Here is a 19,551-nt window from a genome sequence, read left to right on the forward strand (position 1 = left end):
AAAAAAAACCAGCATCAGGTTCTGAGTATTTATTTCAGGTGATGGTAGTCTCCCAGGGAAGATGGGGGGGGGGAAATATAGGTGTTTCTGTCAACCCCAGGAAAATCATGGCATCATACAGGAGTACTCAGACCTGCTGCCCATTGAGGAGTGGGCTGTTCTCACCAATGGGACAAGTGCGGAAGATGCGGGGTAGACGCAGCCAGTGAGTGCTGCTATGTGACAGCTGGGGAACGGAGAAGGCTGACCCTTGCTTCATAAGTCTGCGCCTGATATTGGGAGAAGGGGTAAACCTGTTAGCAATGGACAAAAGTAGCCTGTCTGTGCTTCTCCAAAGAAGGAAACACACCCATATCCCAGTCTGAGTAGCCTTGATCCTAGCTCCTTCCCCTTCTCCTCACCTCCAGTGTTTACCCTCTCTTATTTCTGTAGTAACCTCTGTCTATTCCTCCCTCACCCCATAAGCTTTCCTGGCTGAGGACTATGCTACCCCAGGCCTAGGGGATCTGCCCATCTTGCTGGTAGAAAACTCAGTTCACCCAAACTGCCCCCATTCTCAATATTATTAACAACAGTCATTAATATCAATTATTACACTCTTGCTTCAGAGTCAGGTATTTTACTCACATTGTTTCTAATCTTTGTAACAGCCCCACAGGGCAAGTATTGGTTTACCTACTTTTCAGAGGCTTAGACAGGTTAAGCTACTCCCCCTAGGTCCCACAAGCAAGATGGCAGCCCAAGTCTGTCTAACTTACAAGCCTGGGCTCTTTTCCTGGACACCATGCTTCCTCAAAGGGAGAGGTGTTCCTTCTCCCATTGAGGAAGAGTGAATGGTGATAACAAGGTATAAGGGGGTCTGAAACTGTGTGGTGAGGCCCTTACCTATATATCAGAGATGCAAGGACCACAGCCATCAACACCAGCAAGATGCCCACGGACAGGGGAGCCTGCCCAAGGCCTGCTTCTTGACCTGTGAGCAGAATCCCAGGCACTGCTTCAGTCAGTGTCTGCTCCTTGCCAGCTGGCCTCTACACACTCCCTTTCTCATCTTAGCTCTTGTCCAAGGACCTACCAGGCATGACAAGCTGGGTGCTGACCACTGCCAGGCTGTTGGCATCAGCCAGAGACACATTGAGGCAGTATGTCCCAGAGCCACCATTCAGTATCTGGTGCAAAACCAGCTGGCAGGCTGGACTGGGTGGCACAGGCTGGCACAGCCGCTGGGCAGGGGGATTGCACCCTGGTGATGAGATCTCCATGCAGGCTTCCTTGGGCAGCCTGAAAGAGGTGTCAGGATATATAAGGGGATCTGGGAAGGGACAATGAATGCCAGAGAGCAGAGAAAGAAACAGTCAACCCGGCCAGACGTGGTGGCTCACACCTGTAATCCCAGCTCTTTGGGAGGCCGAGGCAGGTGGATTACCTGAGGTCAGGAGTTCAAAACCAGTCTGACCAACATGGTGAAACCCCGTCTCAAATAAAAAAAAAAAAAAGAAACAGTCAACCCACGAGTTATCGGTGCAACTAGTGGAACACTCACCCGCCTTGGCAGGACACAGTCAGCTCAAATGCATCCCCGTCACTGGATGGCACAGCCTGCAGGATCTCAGCATTTTCAATACCCTCTGTAGAGTTGTTGCAGGAGTATCAAGTTAGGATTCCTCTACCAGGCCTCCTCAAAAGCCCATAGACAGGAAAGCCCCAGGGCTGCTCCACCAATCCCATCCCTGTGCCTTCACATGAGGATTCTGGCATTTGAGTATTCTTCCTATCTAGGTGAGTAATTCTTCCCAAGGTATGCTTCCACTGACCAGCCCTAGGCAGCACATAGCTGCCTCCATCAGCCCCCAGAGTAGGCAAGACTCACGGACAATGTCCAGGGTGACGGAAAAGGAACCATATCGATACAGAACACAATCCAGGGGGACTTGTCTCTTCACCAGTCTTAACATGGCTGTACCATCCAGCAGGGGGCTGAGGGAACCTGGCAGGAGAGGATTGAGGAGGTAAGATCAAGAGACAGATGACTCATCTGGAGGCAGAGGCCAACCAGGCATTTTGTCAGGTTGAACCAGAGTTACTGCATTCTGGAGTCACTGGCTTGGAATCAGATAAGAACAGAATCTCATTCTATAGATAAGGAAATTGAGGCCCAGAAGAAGAAAATGACTCCTCCAGAGTCACACAGTTAGGTGGTGTTGGAGTTTTAAAAAGTCCTCAAATGTTTATCATGCTCCACACTATGCCAGGTACTAGGCTAGGCATTCAACATATGTTAACTCATTTAAGCATCACTATTTCATTCCTCCCTTTTTGCTTTGGGATGGGAATCCAGGGGTAGGAAATGGAAAGATCAGGATCTCAGAATCTGGGAAGGTTTCCCGTGCATTTATGCTTGAACAGAAAATGAGCTATAAATATTATGTAAATGATCACAGTCTGTTCCCTGGCCTTACCAACCATTCTCAGCAGTAGAGAATCAATAAGCTCCTCTCTCATGGCCTAGGGGAAGACCTTGGTTTCCTGAACTCCAGATCTATTCCGTGTCATTAAGAGATACTAGAGGGCTTCGGGCCGGGTATGGTGGCTCACACCTGTAATCCCAGCACTTTGGGAGGCCAAGGTGGGTGGATCACTTGAGGTCAGGAGTTTGAGACCAGTCTGGCCAACATGGCAAAAACCCATCTGTACTTAAATAGAAAAAAGAAAAAACGATACCAGAGGGCTTTATAGCCAGGCCAGTGAGAGCTCTGAGGGGACCATAGTGCTAAGCAAAGGATTGAGTAACATCTGAGTCCTGGGTGAGACTTTCAGAGTACAGTAAGGTACCCCACATCCATGAACTTCATTCACACTGGTCCTCTTACCTGTAATAGCTTCTGTAGGCATGATTGAGCTGGCATCTGGACCCTCAGGCTCAGGGGTAGGTAGCTCTCCAGCTGTGGTCTCTACCAACTCTGTAGTTGTTACCTGTGCAGCTGTGGTTCCAGAAGGCTCTACAATTGACTCCTCTGCAAGTGTCATACCTGTAGCCTCTGGAGTTGACATCTCTGCCAGTGTGATACCCATGACCTCTGAAACTGGCACCTTCGCAGGTGTCGTACCTGTGCTTTCTGCAGTTGGCATCTGCACAGATGCAGTGCTTATGACTTCACTGGTTGGCACCTGCACAGCTGTGGTTCCAGAGGGCTCTGCAGTTGGCACCTGACCAGGTGTAGTACCCATGACTTCTGTAGTAGGCACTTGGCCAGCTGTGGTGTTAGGGGCTTCTGCAGTTGGCCTGTACCCATCTGTGGTGCCTGGAACTGGGGAGGAGCCACAGGAGGTGAGAGGAATGGCAGCCTGCAGGACCACCTGGGCAGTGACTGGGCCAGGCTCCAGGTAAGTGTGGGTGACCACAAGTGCCCGAGAGATCAGGGTTCCACTACTGTCTCCAAAGTCCCAAGTGTAGGAGAGGTCAGCTTCAGCCAGATAGCCGCTGGGGTCATGGAGCTGGAGGGCAAATGTCAGAGGCTGATTTCTCAAGAAGTGCTTGTTCCCTCCATCCAAGGCCCGCAGCTGGGACACGCTCACGGAGAAAGGCACCTGGTCTGGGATTGAAGCCAGAAAAGGTGAGAACCAGGCCTGAGCCACAGCTTCTCCTTTAACAGCCACACCCTCCAACCCCAAGCTGACTGGCTGGCCCTTCACTGGTGCTAAGCCTCATATTTCTCTGCCTAGGTCTTCCTAGCCCTGCCCCTTTAAGTTTGCACACCATTTCACCTTTCCCCTTTCCAGTTCATTCAAGCCTCCCTGCCTTCTCTTGCCCTACAACTGGCCTCACCCCTTCCTAAACCCTTACCAGTAATGGTGAAGGCCAGGCTGGAATGAGCAAGAGGTACATAGCTCCGGGATCCCCGGCGATGGTAGACAGTCACTTCCATGGTGTGTGTGCCCAGCATTGCCCTGCCTGTCCCAATGCTCAGCCCGGACACTGGGCCCCCTAGAACTTGCCAGTATTGACCTGAAGTTTTTGGAATGAAAAGCAAGGAAGAGAACATTATTAGTCAAAGGGAACTGAAGGGCAGGCTTAGAAACGGCACTGGAGATGGGAGGTCAGAAGGTATGATTACTTCTGAGGGTGTTTAGAAGGTGGTGATATGGGGGGACAGGGAAGGGGTCCTAATGGGGCATTGCATGGGGTAGGACCACAATTGAGGAAGAGGATTCCTCTACTAGGCCTCTGGCACATTTCATAATGCCAGAAAGAATTATGTTAGAGTTGAAGGGGGCTAGGTGCTATGGAAGAGAAAGGATCCCAGAGGAAAATAAAGATTAGAGAAAATCACAGAAGTTAAGGGGAAAGGGGCAGTCAAAAGAAAGGTGATTAGGTAGAAAGAAGTGAACACAAGTATAGATGACAGACCAAGAAGGAAGTCCCTCACCCCAGGTCTTCCAGACATAAACAAAGCTTCTCTTCTGAAACCAAGGGCCAGATGGGCAAGGTCCATCATCAGGGAAGATGCAGGCTCCTGGGGCATCGTCAGGCTCCTGGGGATACACTGGCTGTCCTCCCCACACCTGGCTCCCTGAAAGGTAAATACAGAGTCACTCTTAAATCCTGGCATTCTTTTTTATATACCAAAACCCCTTAAGTTGCTCCCAGGGTATCAGAGAGGGACTCTGGGAGTATTCCATTGCTAGAAAATACATTCTTCGCCCGGCGCAGTGGCTCAAGCCTGTAATCCCAGCACTTTGGGAGGCCGAGGCGGGCGGATCACGAGGTCAAGAGATCGAGACCAACCTGGTCATCATGGTGAAAACCCGTCTCTACTAAAAATACAAAAAAATTAGCTGGGCATGGTGGCGCGTGCCTGTAATCCCAGCTACTCAGGAGACTGAGGCAGGAGAATTGCCTGAACCCAGGAGGCGAAAGTTGCGGTGAGCCGAGATCGCGCCATGGCACTCTAGCCTGGGTAACAAGAGCGAAACTCTGTCTCAAAAAAAAAAAAAGAAAATACATTCTTCATGGTATAACCATTTGGGGTGGTCGTTGGGGACTGAGGGTATGGAGACTCCCTTTTTTTTTTCTTTTTTTTTGAAGACAGGGTGTTACTCTGATGCCCAGACTGGAGGGCGTGGCACAATCACAGCTCACTGCAGTGTCGCCCTCCCAGGGTCAAGCAGTCCTCCCCCTTCATACTCCCAAGTAGCTTGGACTAAAGGTGTGTGCCACCATATTCAGATAATTTTATTTATTTTTTGTAGAGACAGGGTCTTGATATGTTTCCAGAGCTGGTCTCGAACTCCTGGGCTTAAGCAATCCTCCCACCTCAGCCTCCCAAAGTGCTGGGTTTACAGGCATGAGCCACCATACCTGGCCAGAAGCTATAATTTAATTGGCCAGGTGGGTGGCTCATGGCTGTAAATCCAGCACTTCAGGAAGGTGAGGTGGGAGGATTGCTTGAGGCTAGGAATGCAAGACCAGCCTGATCAACATAGTAAGACCCTGTGTCTACAAAACACATTTTTAAAAAATTAGCCAGGTGAGAAGATATGCACCTGAAGTTCCAGCTACTCCAGGTGCTGAGGAAGGAGGATCACTTCAGCTCAGGTTGAAGTACCAATTAGCTATGATCCTGCCACTGTACTCCAGCCTGGGAGACAGAAAAAGACCCTGACTCTAAAAAAATATAAATAAATAAAATAAGAAGAAGGAAAAGAAAAGTATATATGTATATATACACACATACACACACACACACATATCTATATATACACATATCAAAATATGTAGAGTGATTTTCTCTAACTAGTGGAATAAAAATAACAGCACTAGGGGGCCGGACGCAGTGGCTTACTCCTGTAATCCCAGCACTTTGGGAGGCCAAGGCGGGTAGATCACAAGGTCAGGAGATCAAGACCATCCTGGCCAATATGGTGAAACCCTGTCTCTACTGAAAATACAAAAATTAGTTGAGTGTGGTAGCACGTGCCTGTAATCCCAGCTACTTGGAAGGCTGAGGCAGAATCCCTTGAACCAGGGAGTAGGAAGCTGCAGTGAGCCGCAATTGCACCACTGCACTGCAGCCTGGGTGACAGAGGGAGACTCCGTCTCAAACTAAATAAATAACAGCACTAGATAACATTTATTTAGCCTTTACTGTAGGCTAGAGCAGACGCTATATTAAGTACTTTACACATATTATCACATTCTAATCCTTACAACAATCTTTTTTGCTTCAGAAATGGAAACACAATGAGGTAGGCAGATCACTTGAGCTCAGGAGTTCAAGAGCAGCCTGGGTAACATGGTGAAACCCTATCTTTACTAAAAATACAAAAGAATTAGCCGGGCATGGTAGCACACACCTGTACTCCTGAGGCTGAGGCGGGAGGATCACTTGAACTGGGGAGGCAGAGGTTGCAGTGAGCAAGATCCTGCCACTGCATTCCAGCCAGGGCAACACAGCCAGAGCCTGACTCTGTCTCAAAAAAGGGGAAATGGAGGCCAGGTGCAGTGGCTCACGCCTGTAATCCCAGCATTTTGGGAGGCCAAAGTGGCTGGATCATGAGGTCAGGAGATTGAGACCATCCTGGTTAACATGGTGAAACTCCATCTCTACTAAAATAGAAAAAATTAGCCAGGCATGGTGGCAGGCACCTGTAGTCCCAGCTACTCCAGAGGCTGAGGCAGGAGAATCGCTTGGACCCAGGAGGCGGAGTTTGCAGTGAGCCAGTATCACACCACTACACTCCAGCCTGGCAACAGAGCAAGACTCTGTCTCAAAAAAAAAAAAAAAGAAAGAAAGAAATGGAAAAACAAAATAAGTAACTTGCCCAAGGTCACATATCAAAGACAAGTTTAAATATAGGTCTTTTCAACTTCTAGGTCCCCTGAATTCTGCTGTCCTTTACTTTAGAAACTGCAATTTTATTTTCTGCTTGCTTTTTGAGACAGGGTCTTACTCTGTCACCCTGGCTGGAGTGCAGTGGCATGATCATGCAGCCTCAGCCTCCCAGGCTCATGATCCTACCTCAGACTCCTGAGTAGCAGGGACTACAACTGTAATTTTCTTTTTCTGTGTTTTCTTTCCTTTTCTTTTTGTTTTTTGAAACAGAGTCTTGCTTTGTTGCCAGGCTGGAGTGCCGTGGCTCGATCTCGGCTCACTGCAACCTCTACCTCCTGGGTTCAAGCAATTCTCCTGCTTCAGCTTCCTGAGTAGCTGGGATTACAGGCACGCACAACCATGCCCAGCTAATGTTTTGTATTTTTAGTAGAGATGGGGTTTCACCATGTTGGGCAGGATAGGCTTGAACTCCTGATCTCAGGTGATCCACGGGCCTCAGCCTCCCAAAGTGTTGAGATTATAGGTGTAAGCCACCACACCTGGCTTTTTATCTGTGTTTTCTAACTATAATGAGTATATATTACACATACAACTTGTTTTAAAAAGTAGAGGAGGAAGGGGCATTCCTTGGGCTCATTGGGCATACCAGGGAAACTGAGCCTAAGGAATAAGGACCTAGAATAGAGAAGTACTCACCATTGATGATAGTATTGTTGACCCAGATAACCTGCCCATCTGGCAGTACCTTTTGGCTTTCAGGGAAGTTCAAGGCAATAGAGAAGGAGGCATTTGCACCAATCAGTGTAGGCCCATCATTACTGACCTTGAGGGACACTTGACCACCTGGGAAAGAAAGCTACATTAGCTAGGACTCCTGGGCTTCCCCTCCCTGTATACATTTCCCCTCCTTATCTTCCCAAGCTACACTCAGTGCAGGTCATCTTGCTTTTTTTCCTCACCATGCCCTCCCCTGGAACTTCCAAGTTCCTACCTCTCCAGCAGTCAAGTCTCTGGGCTTCTGTCCACTCTGGATACAGCTGCCTATTCCAGGCTTTGGTTCTGAGTTGCCTAGAGACAGCAAGCCTGTCCTGGTTTCTAGGTCCTAAAAGGAATGTGCCATGAGGACTCTAAGATCCTTTCAGTTCCTTCTCAGGGATAACACTCTATTCATGTCACCCCATTCATTCTCACATTCAAAGTGCATTTTAAAAACTCATTTATTTGGCCAGGCACAGTGGCTCACGCCTATAATCCCAGCACTTTGGGAGGCCGAGGCAGGTGGATCACCTGAGGTCAGGAGTTCGAGCCTATCCTGCCCAACATGGTGAAACCCTGTCTCTACTAAAAATACAAAACATTAACCAGGCATGGTGACACGCACCTGTAGTCCCAGCTACTCGGAAGGCTGAGGCAGGAGAATCACTTGAACTCAGGAGGCAGAGGTTGCATTGAGCAGACAACACGCCACTGCACTCCAGCCTGGCAACAGAGGGAGACTCCAACTCAAAAACAAAAACAAAAAACACAAAAAAGCCCTCATTTATTTATTAATTTATTATTAGTAGTAATAGTAGTAGTAGCATTGAGATGGGAGTCTCACTCTGCCACCCAGGCTGGAATGCAGTGGCATGATCTCAGCTCACTGCAGCTTCTGCTTCCCGGGCTCAAGCAATTCTTGTGCCTCAGCTTCCCAAGTAGCTGGGACTACAGGTGCCCACCACCACACCCAATTAATTTTTGTATTTTTAGTAGAGACAGAGTTTTGCCATGTTGGCCAGGCTAGTCTCGAACTCCTGAACTCAAGTGCTCCATCTGCCTCAGACTCCCAAAGTGCTGGGATTACAGGCATGAGCCGCTGTGCCTGGCCTGTTTTGTTTTAAATTGAGACATAATTCAGATACCATAAAATTTACTTTTGAATATGATCAAATTTGCATTTTAAAAAGATCACAATGGCAAGCAGTGAAAAGGATGGATTAGAGGCAGGCAGAGATTGGGGATGGGGACAGGGAAGACAAAAATTATTGTAACTGACCAAGAGAGGTCTGAGAAAAAAAGGATATGCTAGACCTCCGTTTGCCCCACCCGGGTCCAACAACTATCAACATCCTGCCACATTTGCTTTCTTTATCCTTACTAGTTGTTTTTGTTTTGGCTAAAGTACTTAAAAGCAAATTCCAAACATCTTGTGATTTTAACCCTACAAATTTAGTATGTATCTATAACAAATATGAGTATTTTCTTGCATAAGCACAATGTCATTTCATGCTAGACAAAATTATCAAACCCAGTCCATATAAACTTTCATGAATATCTAGAAAAATGTTGGCCGGGCGCGGTGGCTCAAGCCTGTAATCCCAGCACTTTGGGAGGCCGAGGCGGGTGGATCACGAGGTCAAGAGATCAAGACCATCCTGGTCAACATGGTGAAACCCTGTCTCTACTAAAAATACAAAAAATTAGCTGGGCATGATGGCATGTGTCTGTAATCCCAGCTACTCAGGAGGCTCAGGCACAGAGTTGCCTGAACCCAGGAGGCGGAGGTTGCGGTGAGCCCAGATCGCGCCATTGCACTCCAACCTGGGTAACAAGAGTGAAACTCCGTCTCAAAAAAAAAAAAAAAAATAGCTGGGCATGGTGGCATGTGTCTGTAATTCCAGCTACTCAGGAGGCTGAGGCAGGAGAGTTGCCTGAACCCAGGAGGCGGAGGTTGCGGTGAGCCGAGATCGCGCCATTGCACTCCAGCCTGGGTAACAGGAGCAAAACTCCATCTCAAAAAAAAAAAAAAAAAAAAATGATATTTATGGGAGGATGATTTGAGCTAGCACAGAAGTGAAAAAAGACTGACAAGGGTGTACAGCTGCCATGACTTGTCCCTTGGTTATTTCCAGGATCTTAGGCTTAAGGCCTACTTTTCACAGGAACTGGATGCAAGGTACCACAACTCCTTTATCAGGAGGAGAGGCTCTTGCTCCAAGCCTGCCATACAGCATATGCCCTTTCAGGCAGGGATGCCACCACCTGGGTCTTTGGTTCTTGTCCTTGTCTGGCTGTTTTCCCATGTACTGCTTCTGCTTTGTAACTGCTCTAGGCATTCCTCTTACCACAAACTACTATATGGTTATATAGAAGAATTACATAAATCAGCACTAAATGTGTCGGTACAGCTCCAACTACAACACCTACATAATTATATAGAAAGATTATATGGAACTAAGTATAATTGTATATATAAGCTAAATATAGCAAGCAGTAAGTTATACTTCAGGCATTAATTGTGCCTGGGGTCTGCACAGTTCTCCTTCCTCGGTAACCATGGTGGGTGTTACCCACACAGAGTCTTGCTCTGTTGCCCAGGCTGGAATGCAGTAGCACAATCTTGGCTCCCTACAACCTCCGCCTCCCAGGTTCAAGGTTCAAGTTTCAAGCGATTCCTGTGCCTCAGCCTCCTGAGTAGTTGGGATTACAGGCATGCACCACCATGCTAGCTAATTTTTATATTTTTAGTAGAGATGGGGTTTCATCATATTGGCCAGGCTGGTCTTGAACTCCTGACCTCAAGTGATCCACCCGCCTCAGCCTCCCAAAGTGCTAGAATTACAGGTGTGAGCCACTGCGCCAGGACTCATCCCCTTTCTAATGTGTGCTGTAACCCTAGGTGACTCTGCTGGGGGAGGATCTGGATCATCTCATTGAGCATCCCACCACTAAAGCAGAAGTCATAAAATACCCCATTCTTTCTCCACTTCCAACTCTCCCTCCTCAGAGCCTCACGAGACATTCCAGACCCTCTCACCACCACCACCCCCGCCCCTTGCTCCTGTCACGAGGCCCAATTCCCCAGAGCCTTTTCATGTGATGCTCAGCTGAGACCCCTTTGCCTATCTCTCTCCGAGCCCCAGAACAAAATTTCTGGGCTGTGTTCCCCCATACCCATCCCAAGGGGAGAAGACTGTATCTCCTTAGTCTTCTTACCCAATACCACATTTTCTGACTCCTCGCTTTCAATCCCCCACCCCGAGGGACATTTCCTAAAAGAGTCTCCTACACATTTCATCCCTTTGGAGCCCCTGCTCCAGCTCACTGCCAAGGAAGCCTCAGAATCAGTGCCACAGAGACCTTCTATCCTTCGCCCCTCCAAGCATATGAGATTATTTTCAGGCTCAATCCGAAATTTCCATGTAGGGAGGGAGCCCAGGTGCCCACAACCTCACAAGTCAAATAAGTGGGAGAAGCCTGAAATATTGCCGGTATCTCCCAATAGGAGGAGAGAAACCAGAGCAGGGGAATTCATCCCCAAGTTCACACCTGCTCATGTCCACATATCCACACATACCTTTTGTAGCCCCCACAGCCAGCAAAGCACCTATCACAGCCAAATGGAGAAGGCACCTTTTCAGCAACAGATGCATTGTGTTCTTCCCTCCAGCAACCAAAGACACTGAGGGGCTGGGATAGGCCCCTATATAAGAAAAGGGTGCTCATTTGCATAGCCCTTCCTCTTCTCCCTCAGAGAAGGGAGGGGGGAGCGGAGGAGAGGAAAAAGAAAAAAAAATGACAAAGGGAACCTAGGCCCTAGACATTGCTTTCCCATCCTGCTATTCAATGACAGTTTCTGGTTTCACTGGGTCATTCTCATCTTTTTTTTTTTTTTTTTTTTTTTTTTTTTGAGACGGAGTTTCGCTCTTGTTACCCAGGCTGGAGTGCAATGGCGCGATCTCGGCTCACCGCAACCTCCGCCTCCTGGGTTCAGGCAATTCTCCTGCCTCAGCCTCCTCAGTAGCTGGGATTATAGGCACGCGCCACCATGCCCAGCTAACTTTTTGTATTTTTAGTAGAGACGGGGTTTCACCATGTTGACCAGGTTGGTCTCGATCTCTCGACCTCGTGATCCACCCGCCTCGGCCTCCCAAAGTGCTGGGATTACAGGCTTGAGCCACTGCGCCCGGCCGGGTCATTCTCATCTTGATACACTCTCGGGCAAGAGCTGACTGAAAGGCAGCTGCATAACACATCATGGGAGAGTGAATTAAACCAGGAACTTCTCAAATAGAAACAAGGGCGGGTGTGGTGGCTCGCGCCTGTAATCCCAGCACTTTGGGAGGCTGAGGCGGGTGGGTCACGAGGTCAGGAGTTCAAGACCAGCCTGGCCAACATGGAGAAACACCGTCTCTAATAAAAATACAAAATTAGCCGGGCATGGTGGCACATGCCTGTAACCCTAGCTACTTGGGAGGCTGAGGCAGGAGAATCGCTAGAACTCGGGAGGCAGAGGTTGCGGTGAGCCGAGATCACGTCATTGCACTACGGCCTGGGCAACAAGAGCGAAACCCTGCCTCAATAAAAAGGACAGAAACAGAACCCTGCACCCCAAAACACAGACAGCGTCGGGATAGACTATGAGGCAGAGGCAACGACTCTTCTGAGGCCAAGGAATCCTTTACAAAGAGAACCCTGACTTCCTGCTTTTCAAAGGAGGCTCCTGGGCCAGGTGGAATTTAACCTTAGGTCGATACACATTTTCCCCAGGAGTGGTGGAAATAGTGAGTTAGAAATCAAGAAATCCCTACAGACTAGAAACACAGAAACTCGGACCCTAAGCAGGTACTTGGGAAGGGTGTGCAGCCGCCCCACCAGGGAAGAAACTTGTCTAGCCCCCAAGAACCAAACTTGCCGGGGGCGGGGTCGTTTGCGGGGAGGAGCTCTGGGCTCGCCCCCCGGCTCTGACGTTGACCAATAAGAAGGTCTGGGGGCGGAGCCAGGGAAACGCGGGAAGGTGGGGCGGGGCCTCTGGTGGCGGTCGGGAACTCGGGGGGAGGCGGCAACATTGTTTCAAGTTGGCCAAATTGACAAGAGCGAGAGGTATACTGCGTTCCATCCCGACCCGGGGCCACGGTACTGGGCCCTGTTTCCCCTCCTCGGCCTCCGAGAGCTAGGGACCGCCTTCTGCAGGGTTCCCAGGCCCCCGCTCCAGGGCCGGGCAGACCCGACTCGCTGGCGCTTCATGGAGAACTTCCAAAAGGTGGAAAAGATCGGAGAGGGCACGTACGGAGTTGTGTACAAAGCCAGAAACAAGTTGACGGGAGAAGTGGTGGCGCTTAAGAAAATCCGCCTGGACACGTGAGTGGCCTCTGTCCCCGGGACTCCTAAGGAGACCTCCTTGACTGTGCCCCCCAACCCCCCCACGGGCGGGTAGCGGTCCAGGGACCGGAAGAGAGCAAGGAGGGACTTCTTTAGACGTAGAGGGGTGGGTTGGGGGCCTGTAGAAGATGGAGAGTATAGGGTGGTGTAGAATCTATGGAAAACTTTCTTCTCAATCTGAGCCCGATGGTGCCCCCAAATTGTGCGACCACAGAGACTCGGGGAGAGAAAGGAGGCCTCTGAGATGAAGTCCAAGACTCTCCATGGAGTTGAGTTATGTGGGAACCGAAGAGGAGCGCCTTTCTGAATGAAGAGCCCTCCTCACTGCCCCACCCTCACCTAAGAATTCTCTCCTCTTTCCAAAGAATGGCAGTTGAACCTCACTGGCCCCTCTGGGGAGGCTGGGTGCTACTCCTGCATTTTAAATTTTATTGTTTATTTTTCTCCCCCGTTACAGTCTCCCTGCTTTACCTTCACCAGGCAGCTTTACTTACCTACCCTTGGGAAAAGAGGAGAAAATGACCCTAATATATCCAAAAGCCACACCCTGACTACCCAGGAATTACCTCCTTCCAGCACCCTTTCTCTTCTCTCACTTTCCTAGGGGGTGCTGGGTGGTGCCTCGTTGGGGGAAAGAAATGACTGGGTGGGGGAAAAAGGAGTATTTGTAACCATATTCCCATCTCTGCTTTCCCAACCTCTCCAAGTGAGACTGAGGGTGTGCCCAGTACTGCCATCCGAGAGATCTCTCTGCTTAAGGAGCTTAACCATCCTAATATTGTCAAGTAAGTATGTGTCTGAGAGGCGATCCCGTTGGAAAGAAGGATGAGTTCTGTCTGTACAGTGTGGCCATTTCTCTCTCTCGCACCTCCATTTCCTTGACCTTTCCTTCTCTAGGCTGCTGGATGTCATTCACACAGAAAATAAACTCTACCTGGTTTTTGAATTTCTGCACCAAGATCTCAAGAAATTCATGGATGCCTCTGCTCTCACTGGCATTCCTCTTCCCCTCATCAAGGTAATGCTTCTCATCAGCTCCTCCCTATCATGGACATGTCTTGGGGGACTGATGGCAGGCAAATCCGGGTGATATTTTATGATCTTGGCCTTCTTCTGAGCCCTCATCTACTACACACACACACTCCCCTTCTTTTTGTGTCTCCTTCCCTGCTCATTATACTCATTAACCCTAGGGTTGGACTGAAGAATCAAAGTTGAAACTCTAGTGAGTCAACCTAGCAACTCAGGTGGGAGGTCAGATGAAACTCAGATAAATGGGATTTGAGAGCACCTGGTAAATTCCTCCAAAAAGCCCTTCTGTTTGGTGGAATAACTAGCCAATGAGTCTCTATTATCTATTTTAGGGCTGGATTCTTCACTCCCAGAGCTACTTTCAAATCTATTAACAAACATTTATTCAATGCACAGCATATAGAAAAGGAATGCAAAAGGCCGGGCGCGGTGGCTCAAGCCTGTAATCCCAGCACTTTGGGAGGCCGAGGCGGGTTGATCACGGGGTTGAGAGATCGAGACCATCCTGGTCAACATGGTGAAACCCCGTCTCTACTAAAAATAAAAATAAAAAAATAGCTGGGCATGGTGGCACGTGCCTGTAATCCCAGCCACTCAGGAGGCTGAGGCAGGAGAATTGCTTGAACCCAGGAGGCGGAGGTTGCGGTGAGCCGAGATCGTGCCATTGCACTCCAGCCTGGGTAACAAGAGCAAAACTCCGTCTCAAAAAAAAAAAAAGAAAGAAAGAAAAGGAATGCAGGGTTGAGTAAGACTTGGTCCTTATCCTCTCTAGGCTGACAGTTTAATGGGAGAAATAAATACCTTGTAAATATGTAACTATAATCCAACATAGTAAAGGCCTTAGAACTTTGGGGGCACAGAGCAAACCTAATCTGCTCATTGTGGTAAAGAAACACAGTCCTCTCTTTCTCCTTTGTCAGAGCTATCTGTTCCAGCTGCTCCAGGGCCTAGCTTTCTGCCATTCTCATCGGGTCCTACACCGAGACCTTAAGCCTCAGAATCTGCTTATAAATACAGAGGGCTCCATCAAGCTAGCAGACTTTGGACTAGCCAGAGCTTTTGGAGTCCCTGTTCGTACTTACACTCATGAGGTGAGTCTCTTTTTTGCCTTTCTTCTCTGAGTTTCCCAAGAGGTGTTAACTAGGGCATTCATAAAGTTCCTAAAAATATCTGGCCAACAGTTTCTTACTAGGTAGAAGTAATCTCTTGACATCCTAAAGAGTCTTAGGGTATGCATGGAATTCACACTGTGTTGCTAACTGGGCTCACGCCTGTAATACCAACACTTTGGGAGGCTGAGGTGGGATAATCACTTGAGCTCAGGAGTTTGAGACCATCATGGGCAACATAGCAAGACCCCATCTCTACAGAAATAAAAAATCAAATAAAATTATGATGACTATTTGTCTCAAGTTTTTCCAGGAAGATCTCAAATTGGGCGTTCAGAAAATATGGTCTCCAGAACTATGGACTGGAAATCAGTGGGAGGGCAAAGATGGAGGGAAGGAAACTGCTTGTTAAGAGGCCAAGAGTTGGCCGGGCGCGGTGGCTCAAGCCTGTAATCCCAGCACTTTGGGAGGCCGAGGTGGGTGGATCACGAGGTCAAGAGATCGAGACCATCCTGGTCAACATGGTGAAACCCCGTCTCTACTAAAAATACAAAAAATTAGCTGGGCATGGTGGCACGTGCCTGTAATCCCAGCTACTCAGGAGGCTGAGGCAGGAGAATTGCCTGAACCCAGGAGGCGGAGGTTGCGGTGAGCCGAGATCGCGCCATTGCACTCCAGCCTGGGCAACAAGAGCGAAACTCCGTCTCAAAAAAAAAAAAAAAAAAAAAAAGAGGCCAAGAGTTAGCAGAGTAGCGCTGAGGAACTGAGATGTGGGACTCCCTGTACCCTATAAACCACCCACCCTCCCTATTCTTGTCCCTCAGGTGGTCACCCTGTGGTACCGAGCTCCTGAAATCCTCCTGGGCTGCAAATACTACTCCACAGCTGTGGACATCTGGAGCCTGGGCTGCATCTTTGCTGAGATGGTATGGAGGCTTGCCTAAGTTCCACCCAGCCCCCTTCTCCCCACATCCAAGAACAACAGAACTGTTTCTTGGCCCAGACCTATGATGCTTCTATCACAGGGTTCTCTTTCTAAAGTGGCACCAAGGGGAATGGTGGGGAAAGGATGCAACTGTTGGCCCAATATCAACTACAATGTTAGGATATCCAACAACAGCCTTAGTACCTAGTATACATCTCTATCCCTGAAATGAGGTAAAACATTTCTGCAGCTGTTTTCACCGCAGTCTGCATATACTTGGGAGAATGATTCCATTCAGTGCCTCTTTTATTTCAGGGCTTCACTTCAAGGACTGTAGACCTTGTTGTATGGGTGCCAGGAATGTAGTGAAGCCAGTTGTGGTCCCTTTGTTCACACCCTTCATTTAAACTGCAGATTTAGACAGGGTGCAGCGGTTCATGCCTGTAATTCCAGCACTTTGGGAGGCTGAGGTGGGTGGGTCACCAGAGGACAGGAGTTCAAGACCAGCCTGGCTAACATGCTGAAACCTCATCTCTACAAAAAAATATAAAAATTAGCCAGGTGCGGTGGCACAAACACCTGTAATCCCGGCTATTTGGGAGGCTGAGGCAGGAGAACTGCTTAAACCTGGGAGATGGAGGTTGCAGTGAGATGAAATAGCGCCACTGCACTCTAGCCCAGGTGACAGAGTGAGACTCCATCTCAAAAAAAAGAAAGATTGGCCGGGCATGGTGGCTCATGCCTGTAATCCAAGCACTTTGGAGGCCAAGGTGGGCGGATCACCTGAGGTCGGGAGTTCAAGACCAGCCTGACCAACATGGTGAAACCCTGTCTTTATTAAAAAAAAAAAAAGATTTAGATCATGTCCCCCTTCAACCTCTGGCTTTCCAGACTGAAGGATCCTTGAGGCCTGGCCTTATGTAGAAGCTCCCATCTCCTTTAATACAACAGTGCAGTGCAGTAGGCTGAGCCTTCAAATCAGCAATATGTTTTATGGTCCTTTATCTGGGTTGTAACCAAGAGCTTAAAGACCCTTAGCCTATACATATGTATTATGCATTTATCACCCAGTGCATTACCTTACAATTGCCCATATTCCTCTCTCAATTCATCAAAAAATATTTGTTAAGCACCTAGTGTGTACCCAGCACCATGCTAGGTGCTGTGGGGAACACAGAAGAAATGGAAGACAGAGTCTCTGCCCGCTGTGCTCCTATCTAGAAGTGGCTGCATCACAAGGTTGGGGGATGACCGCAGTGTCTACCCCACACCCCGTGAGTGGCTTGGGATCCCTTTGCTACATGTCAGTGGCACCCCAGACATTCACCCCCTCCCAGCCCCACCCAGCCTTGGGGATCTGCAAAGTCATGGTTGGGGGAAGGAAGGAGGGGGCAAGGAGACAGATGAAGGGACTTCTTTGTCTCAGGTTCTGTGTGACCGACCCCATGAAAGGCCCTGGGGAGGGAGTCATGGGGCCCTGCTGACCTTTCACCGCCTGTGGGAACTCCTTTATATAGAGGACAGTTTTGACTGACGTCAATGTGGGTCTTGGTATTTCCTCTTTCCCCATTTTCAGGTGACTCGCCGGGCCCTATTCCCTGGAGATTCTGAGATTGACCAGCTCTTCCGGATCTTTCGGACTCTGGGGACCCCAGATGAGGTGGTGTGGCCAGGAGTTACTTCTATGCCTGATTACAAACCAAGTTTCCCCAAGTGGGCCCGACAAGATTTTAGTAAAGTTGTACCTCCCCTGGATGAAGATGGACGGAGCTTGTTATCGGTGAGAGTGGGCACCTGCTTCCCCTCATTCATTTCTCCCAGGGGAGAGATTTTACAGGATGAAGGAAGGATGAGACCCTGAACTCTGGGCCTCAGTATTTCATTTCCCCCGATTCCTTCTTTCCCTGTTGGCATGCTGATTCAGATACAGGAGGATGGAAGTGAGAATTCTGCCTTAGGTAGAAAGAGTTCTGGTTTCCTGATTTCTGGGAACACTTACTGCCCATTTAGTCCACCATCACATCATTGAAGTCAACATGCATCTCTCCCCTCTCCCTCTAGCAAATGCTGCACTATGACCCCAACAAGCGGATTTCGGCAAAGGCAGCCCTGGCTCACCCTTTCTTCCAGGATGTAACCAAGCCCGTACCCCATCTTCGACTCTGATGGCCTTCTCAAAGCCCCCAGCCCTAATTTCACCCTCTCCTCCAGTGTGGGCTTGACCTGGCTTGGCCTTGGGCTATTTGGACTCAGGTGGGCCCTCTGATCTTGCCTTAAACACTCACCTTCCAGTCTTAGCCAGCCAACTCCGGGAATACAGGGGTGAAAGAGAGGAACTGGTAAAAATGAAAGGAAGTTTCAGTATTAGATGCACTTAAGTTAGCCTCCACTATCCTTTCTCCCTTCTCCTAATTATTGCTAAAGAGGGTTGGTATTTAAAAAAAAAAAAAAAAAAAAAAAAAAAAAAAAAAGCCTCCCTACACATTAGATTTGCCGTACCAATCTTTGAATGCCCCATAATTACTATTTCCAGTGTTTGGGATGACCAGGATCCCCAGCCTCCTGCTGCCACAATTTTTGTAAAGGCTAAACGATAGCAGGGGCCTAAGTTGGAGCTTTTGAGAACCAAGTAAAACAAAACCACAGAGAGGAGTCTATTTTAAAGAATTCCTTTGAAAAAAATAGATGCAATCAGTTTATATCCTAGTGTTTTGCCTCACCTAATAGGCTGGGAGACTCAAGACTCAGCCCCGATGGGGCTGCAGAAGAAATGATTGGCCCCAGTCCCCATGTTTGTCCCTTCTACCGTCATGAGGAGTCTGGGAGGCCCTGGGACAGATATTGTGCTTCTTTCCAATCTATTATTTCACCGCGGCCTTATGAGGCAGGTGAAAGATGTTTCCATTTTTCTCTTCCTTTTAGTATTCTTAGTTCTTTAGTTGCCAGGGATTCCTGATCCCAATTTCCTCTGAAGTCCACCTTCTACCCCATAGGAGTGGAAGTTAGGGTTTAGGCATTTTGAGAATGCCGACACTTTTACAGGGCTGTGATTGAGTGAAGGCATTGGATAAAAATATTTCTTTAAAAGAAGGATGAACAATTATATTTATACTTCAGGTTTTATCCAATAGTAGGGTTGGCTTTTTTTTTTCTTTTTCCTTTTTTTTTTTTTTTTGTCAGAGTGGGTGGATTTGTTGCCATGTGCACCTTGGGGTTTTGTAATGACAGCGCTAAAAGAAAAAAACATTTTTTCTTTTATGATTTTGTCTCTGCCACCCTTGTCCTTGCGTGCTCCTGCTATTAACGTTACTTGTAATTTAGTTTGTAGTTCATTAAAAAAATGTACCTAGTTTTATAGTTCATCTCTTTCCTCATCTTATTTACTAAAAGAATGGTGGGAGACAGAATGTGACTATGTATATGTGATCATTGATTCCAGACCCCTTTTCCTAATCTCTCTGTGGATGTCTACCCACCCTGCCCCATTTTGGCTAGTGCTGGTGATAAACAA

At 48.4% G+C, this 19,551-nt stretch overlaps 2 protein-coding genes across 4 annotated transcripts; one reads left to right on the forward strand and one right to left on the reverse strand.

Moving 5' to 3' along the window:
• Positions 1-14: 14 nt before the first annotated feature.
• Positions 15-11,295, reverse strand: PMEL (premelanosome protein). 2 transcript variants are annotated; one of them, XM_010349949.3, is made up of 11 exons: positions 11,170-11,295; positions 7,825-7,935; positions 7,530-7,676; positions 4,428-4,571; positions 3,845-4,006; positions 2,871-3,593; positions 1,871-1,987; positions 1,544-1,628; positions 1,076-1,281; positions 886-973; positions 15-269 (listed from the first exon to the last, which is right to left on the reverse strand). In XM_010349949.3, exons 1-11 carry the CDS (start codon positions 11,243-11,245, stop codon positions 128-130), a joined length of 2,001 nt encoding a protein of 666 aa, XP_010348251.1. In that variant the 5' UTR covers positions 11,246-11,295; the 3' UTR covers positions 15-127. The 2 variants fall into 2 exon arrangements, with proteins under 2 accessions (XP_010348251.1, XP_010348249.1); XM_010349947.3 differs by having other exon boundaries at positions 886-994.
• Positions 11,296-12,614: 1,319 nt separating this feature from the next.
• CDK2 (cyclin dependent kinase 2) lies at positions 12,615-19,361 on the forward strand. Of its 2 annotated transcripts, XM_039471926.2 has the most exons (8): positions 12,615-12,953; positions 13,682-13,759; positions 13,872-13,992; positions 14,927-15,097; positions 15,940-16,041; positions 17,171-17,314; positions 17,617-17,820; positions 18,102-19,361. In XM_039471926.2, exons 1-8 carry the CDS (start codon positions 12,838-12,840, stop codon positions 18,204-18,206), a joined length of 1,041 nt encoding a protein of 346 aa, XP_039327860.1. In that variant the 5' UTR covers positions 12,615-12,837; the 3' UTR covers positions 18,207-19,361. The 2 variants fall into 2 exon arrangements, with proteins under 2 accessions (XP_039327860.1, XP_039327861.1); XM_039471927.2 differs by lacking the exon at positions 17,171-17,314.
• Positions 19,362-19,551: the final 190 nt, after the last annotated feature.

The sequence above is a fragment of the Saimiri boliviensis genome, chromosome 7 (genome assembly GCF_048565385.1).
Source record: "Saimiri boliviensis isolate mSaiBol1 chromosome 7, mSaiBol1.pri, whole genome shotgun sequence".
NCBI lineage: Eukaryota > Metazoa > Chordata > Mammalia > Primates > Cebidae > Saimiri > Saimiri boliviensis.